The following is a 5,843-nucleotide window of genomic DNA, read 5'->3' as shown; positions in this document are numbered from 1 at the left end:
CCAGCACCAGGAGGTACTCACAGCATTGGGCTCATGGCTCTGCTGCCTCCAAGATGCCCTTTCTGAGAGCTCCCACACCATTTACAGCCCTGAATCCCATCTGGCACCCACATTCCAGCCTGCACTCCCTGCACCAGCAAGACCATAGAATCATAGAATCAACCTGGTTGGAAGAGACCTCCAAGATCATCGAGTCCAACCCTACCATGGTCACTAGACCATGGCACTAAGTGCCCCATCCAGTCTCAGCTTGAAAACCTCCAGGGATGGTGAATCCACCACCTCCCTGGGCAGCACATTCCAATGCCTGAGCACTCTCTCCCTAAAAAATCTCTTCCTAACATCCAACCTAACCCTCCCCTGGCAGAGCTTGAGTCTGTGCCCTCTTGTCCTGCTGCTGGTTGCATGGGAGAAGAGACCACGATTAAAATCACCCCTAACCTCTCAGAAGATCCTATGTCTGACTAACAGGAAAAGTAATCCTGCTGGAGAAAAGGAAGGATTGTTTACCTGCAGAATCAAAGGATCACTTACCTGTTGGTTTAAGGATATCAGACTCTGGAAATTCATCAAAGTTTGAGGTATCATCAATGCTTTTAATTTCTATTGAAATGGCAGCAGGTCTCTCTCTGCCAAGGAGAGCAGAAGGAGCATTAAGATTTCAAAGGCAAAAGACTCAGCCACTTCCCATTTCTTAAGAGAATCAAGACTGAAGGTACCTAAACCTGAGCAAGCTTCAGGTGAGGAACAGAACACTCTCTCCCACAGCTGGGTATGACAGGTGCCAATCAGCTGCTCCCTGAACAGGACAGGAGTGGCTTGCACAGTGCCTAGGGCAGAGCAGCTTCCCTTTCTACAAAGCATCTTACCTGATGTGCTCCCAATCAACCCCTTCAAAGAATGGGTTACTCTTTATTTCCTCCACACCAGATGCACCAATTCTGTGCTCCCATTCACAGCAAAATCTGGGATGGAAGGAAGAATGAAAATGAAGGGAGAATGAAAAGGAAAGCATTCCAGGCAGAAATGGAACAGCTTTCTCAACTGACACTGCTACAGTTTCTTAACACACAAGTGGAGCAGAACAACAATTCCCACAGCAAAACCAACACACAGAGTTATGGCCAGGAATGTCCAATGCCACAGTTAACGTGGTATTCCCACACAACAGCATCATGTGGCCTTTCTATTTCAGGACCAGAGGAGTAGCAGGAGAACATATAAAGCCTAACAAGCTAGACATTTATATTTCTGTCCTGACAATAGAGAAGGATTAGGAATACACATGAGCCAGGATGCACTGGGGTATGTTTGGATGCTCCAGCACATACAATGGGAAACCATTGCTGCTGTCAGAAAACTCTGGCTCAAGGATGGAAGCTGCTTCCATGTGAAACTTGCAGGCAAAATAAGGAGCAGAAACATTTTGCCAGAGTAGCACTTCCATGGGAGCTCCTTTTTAGCACAGTTTAGTCAGGGAAACACTAAATGAGAGACAAAAGTACTTGACAAGGGAGTTCAGCACTTGATGCATGTGTGTAGCAGTGTAGCATCAGGGTTTGTCCTGTGAAACAAGCCACAGACTACAGCTCACTAGACAAGAAAATGGGTGCTGCATTAACTGGCAAACCATATGGTTGGGCACCTTAAAATCAGATCCTTTGCTTTATCAGAGATTGGAACTTCTGGAGGAAATGTCAGAGTCTCTTTCCAGTTCATCACTTTCTTGTAGGTCTCTTGAGGAGTCTCAGAACAGAATGGTGGATAACCTGAAGGGAAATTAAAATACAGCCTTGAGAGAAAGAAAATAGAGTCTTGGATAAGGCAAAAATAGCTCCTGAAGCCTAAGATGTGCTAGTGAACATACCTCACAGAGCAAGTACACAGGGAATGCTCTGAGAACCTGACCCCAACCATCCCTGGGAGTGTTCCAGGCCAGGTTGGATGGGGCTTGGAGCAACCTGGGCTGGTGGGAGGTGTATCTGCCCATGGCAGGGGGTGGGATAGGGTGGTCTTGAAGGTCCATTCCATCCCAAACCATTCCAGGATCCTGGAGACCCTCTGCCCTGGAGCCAGGCTGAGAGAGCTGGGGGTGTTCAGTCTGGGGAAGAGAAGCTCCAGGGAGACCTCAGAGCCCCTTCCAGTGCCTCAAGGGGCTCCAGGAGAGCTGCAGAGGGACTTGGGACAAGGGATGGAGGGACAGGACACAGGGAATGGCTTCCCACTGCCAGAGAACAGGGACAGATGGGATATTGGGAAGGAATTCCTCCCTGTGAGGGTGCTGAGGCACTGAGATGGATTTCCCAGAGGAGCTGTGGCTGCTCCATCCCTGGGGGGCAGGTTGGATGGAGCTTGGAGCAATCTGGGCTGGTGGGAGGTGTCCATGGCAGGGGGTGGGATGCGATGATCCTTAAGGTCCCTCCAACCCAAACCAGTCTGGGATTCCAAGATCCTGTGTCCCACACCCAATCCCTGCACTGCCTGTTCCTTACCAATCAACATCTCGTACATGATGACCCCCAGGGACCACCAGTCACACAGCTTGTTGTAGCCAGTCTGCATGAAAACTTCAGGGGCAATGTAATCTGGAGTTCCCACAGTAGAAAAAGCCTGCAACAAACATCCTTAGTTAAACATCTTCAGGGAAAACTGCCTGACATGGGAATGGGAAAATAACCCAACATCGGTTATTTTGGGGAAGACACCAGATTGTCCCTAAGATCCTTCAGCAAAGCTGTTTAAAGCCTTTATTTCAAGAGATGCAGAGACAAAATCAACATGTTCGTATGAAGGAGCCTTAAAATACCAGCAGGGAACTGAGGAAAGGTACCACTGTCCATATCCACCTTGGAACTGGTCAGTAGTGGACTGGAAGTGGCCAGAACTGGTAGTTTTGGCTGGGAGGCATCAGCTATCCATGGAAATCATTATGGCAGTGCTGTCTCAGGCACATATGTCACCAGCTGTGCAGCAGATGGATGAAGGACAAACTAGAGTCATTCCTCTCTTTATAAACAAAAAAACCACATCCATCTTTTCACTTCAGGATTGCTCACAACTCTGCAATGCATTAACACCTCCCATGGAACTCCGTGTGCCTTTGGATGCAACACCTCAGCACAGAACATCCCCAGCCAGGTGAAACCTACTTACCAACTGTCTCCTATTCCTCTTCCAAGTCTCTGCTTTCCTCTTGGAATTCATGTTCTGGAAAGCTAAAGACATTGAGATATCTGTGTTTGAATCCCTATGTACATTTTTACCCCCAAACAGTAAAAATCTCATTTAAGACATCACTAAGAGGCAGTCAGGGCTGTCCTGGTGGGAGCTCACAGTCCCCACATGCTCCTCACTGGCCCAGGTTCAGTAAGGTTGGACTTGATGATCTTGGAGGTCTTTTCCAACCTGGCTGATTCTATGATTCTATGATTATTGATCCATACTTTTGGGTTATGTTTAACTCATGACCCAAGTGATTCCCCTTGAGAAAATTCCTGGATATTCCAAGAGACTGTGCTCACTTATTGGTGTCAATAGCCCTTTAGATCCAGTCAGGATCTCCCACCTCACTGAGCTTTCAGTGCAAGTTTATTAAACAGGCAAAAGGTTTCAGCAGAGTCTGTTTCAGAGACATCTCTGGAAGTGAAAATGGTTTGTACACTAAACTAGCAGGAGTTATTTTCATTTTACAGACAATCAAGCTCACACCTCAAGGTGTGATATTGATTATCAGACCTCCCACTGAAGCCTTCTGCCCTCACACTGAAGTGAGTTGTGTCAGGCACCAAGAGCAAGTGCACAGAAACCTTGGGGAGCCAAATAACTTACTAAAGTCACTGGGAAGGCTGTGGTTCAAGTTCCTGTAAAATTCTGTTCTGTGAGCTTTCTTCAGCCCAGTACACAGACCAAAGTCGGAGAGTTTCACATGGCCCTAGGAATAAACAAACCAAAACACAAACAAGAGATCAGAGCAAATCACAGAATCAGCAAAGCTGAAAGAGAAACAACCACCACCATAATCACCCCTAAACCATGCCCCCAAGTGCCACATCCAGATGCCTCTTGAACACTCCAGAGATGGTGACTCCACCACCTCCCTGAGCAACTTATGCCAGTGCCTGACCAATCTTTAGAGGAAAAAAATCTTTCCTAGTAGTTAATCCAAACCTCCCCAGGCACAAGTTGAGGCCATTTCATCTCATCCTGTCCCTTGTTAGCAGAGCCTGACCCCACCTGGCTGCACCTCCTGGCAGGGAGGTGGAGAGAGCAGAAAGTCTTCCCTGAGCCTCCTTTTCTTCAGGCTGAGCCCCCACAGCTCCCTCAGCAACTCCTTGTGCTCCAGCCCCTTCCCCATTCCCTTCCCTGGACATGCTCCAGCCCCTCAATGTCCTTTGCATTCCTTATTTGACCCTAACACTGCTGTGTACATAGAACAAAGCTATCAATACTTTCATCACTTCTCCTCAGAGAAAGCCCAACAGCCATTTACTTCAGGAAATCTCTGTTCTGTGAACTCCTGACCACAGCTGAGAGTGAAAGGAAACACCTCCAGAGGCAGCTGCAGTGCCTGGGCTGTGCACCTTAAATTCAGTGACTGCATCTGTCCAGTCATTCCACACTCACTAGGTACAAGTTTTACAAGTGTATCTAAAATACACATCTTTTCCAAAGTCCTACATTTATCTCCTTCTAGATGTAAACATACAGAATTGGACACACTGCCCAGAAAAGCTGTGGCTGCCTCATCCCTGGGAGTGTTCCAGGCCAGGTTGGACAGGGCTTGGAGCAGCCTGGGCTGCTGGGAAGTGTCCCTGACTATGGCAGGGGGGTGGAATGAGATCTCCAAGGTCCCTTCCAACTCAGCTAGGTTAGGATTCTGAAACAATCAGGCTTTTTTCTGCAAGAACCATTCAGCAGCAGCCAGGTATCCTGGGCAGCCCCCAGGAATCCATCCTGATCCTGAGGGAGATCCCTCCATCCTCAGCCTGGCTAATGCCACAGCCACATCCTTCAGGTCTGACACGATCCCCCAGCCCAGAGCTGGCAGTGGGAGAGTAACAGATGTGAGAGCAAAAGGAAGCATCTCTGACTGAGAGGGGAGAAGTGAAAATGCATGTTTCAATTGCAGCTGAAACAGCCCAAAATAGCTCAAACAGCTGTCAGAGAGGAGCTCGAGGTACAAGTGCAGCTGGGGAGGAAGAAGAGAGATCTGGCTTGGCTTTTTCCCCAGCAAAGGGGCAGATTTGGCCTCAGAAGCTGAAGGAACAGGGCTAAAAAAAAACAAGCACCATCTTCTTCCACAACTGTCAACACTAGTTCAGGTCAGTATCGAAAATCCCAAGGCCTATTTCTCCTCCATCCCTACCTTGCTGTCCAGCAGGAGGTTGTCTGGTTTGATGTCCCGATGGATAAATCCCAGCTGATGGATAGAATCAATGGCAAGCACAGTCTCAGCAATATAGAACTGTGTCTCCTCCTCTGTCAGAGTGTCTTTCTTCATCAACAGTGTCATCATGTCACCTAGAAACCCCCCAAAGAGCAAAGGTGAACACACAACTTCACTCTTGCTGGTTTTGAAGACACTTAGTGTGGCTGAGCTGTTTGAATTAAGCTGTTTAGAACCTCAGGAAATCTGAACTGATTGGATGTAAAACTCAGCACCTCTGACAAACTTTTGTGGTTTCCCTTGTGTCAGTGGGTGTAGAAAGGTTTGTAGAGCAACTGAACTCACTGAGAGAATAAATAGCACTAAAATGAAACAGAAGCATCCCCTGAACAAGAGTTAAACTCTTCACATTTGAATCATTCAAAGAGATAATTTAGCTGTTAGAGAGAACAGATTG

The 5,843-nt window shown here is 47.6% G+C and overlaps 1 protein-coding gene across 1 annotated transcript in view; it reads right to left on the bottom strand.

Moving 5' to 3' along the window:
* STK38 (serine/threonine kinase 38) overlaps positions 1-5,843 on the bottom strand; it is an 11,699-nt gene that overhangs the window by 648 nt on the left and 5,208 nt on the right. The window contains exons 6-12 of the mRNA XM_009084083.1: positions 5,366-5,520; positions 3,829-3,931; positions 3,154-3,215; positions 2,493-2,610; positions 1,646-1,769; positions 870-965; positions 531-629 (exon numbers count right to left, since the gene is read on the bottom strand). Coding sequence (XP_009082331.1) covers positions 531-629; positions 870-965; positions 1,646-1,769; positions 2,493-2,610; positions 3,154-3,215; positions 3,829-3,931; positions 5,366-5,520 — 757 coding nt within the window. The remainder of the gene's footprint in view (positions 1-530; positions 630-869; positions 966-1,645; positions 1,770-2,492; positions 2,611-3,153; positions 3,216-3,828; positions 3,932-5,365; positions 5,521-5,843) is intronic.

The sequence above is a fragment of the Acanthisitta chloris genome, unplaced genomic scaffold (assembly GCF_000695815.1).
Source record: "Acanthisitta chloris isolate BGI_N310 unplaced genomic scaffold, ASM69581v1 scaffold23761, whole genome shotgun sequence".
Lineage (NCBI taxonomy): Eukaryota > Metazoa > Chordata > Aves > Passeriformes > Acanthisittidae > Acanthisitta > Acanthisitta chloris.
Note: the sequence above shows the minus strand (reverse complement) of the source record. Positions and strands in the feature narration are given on the sequence as shown.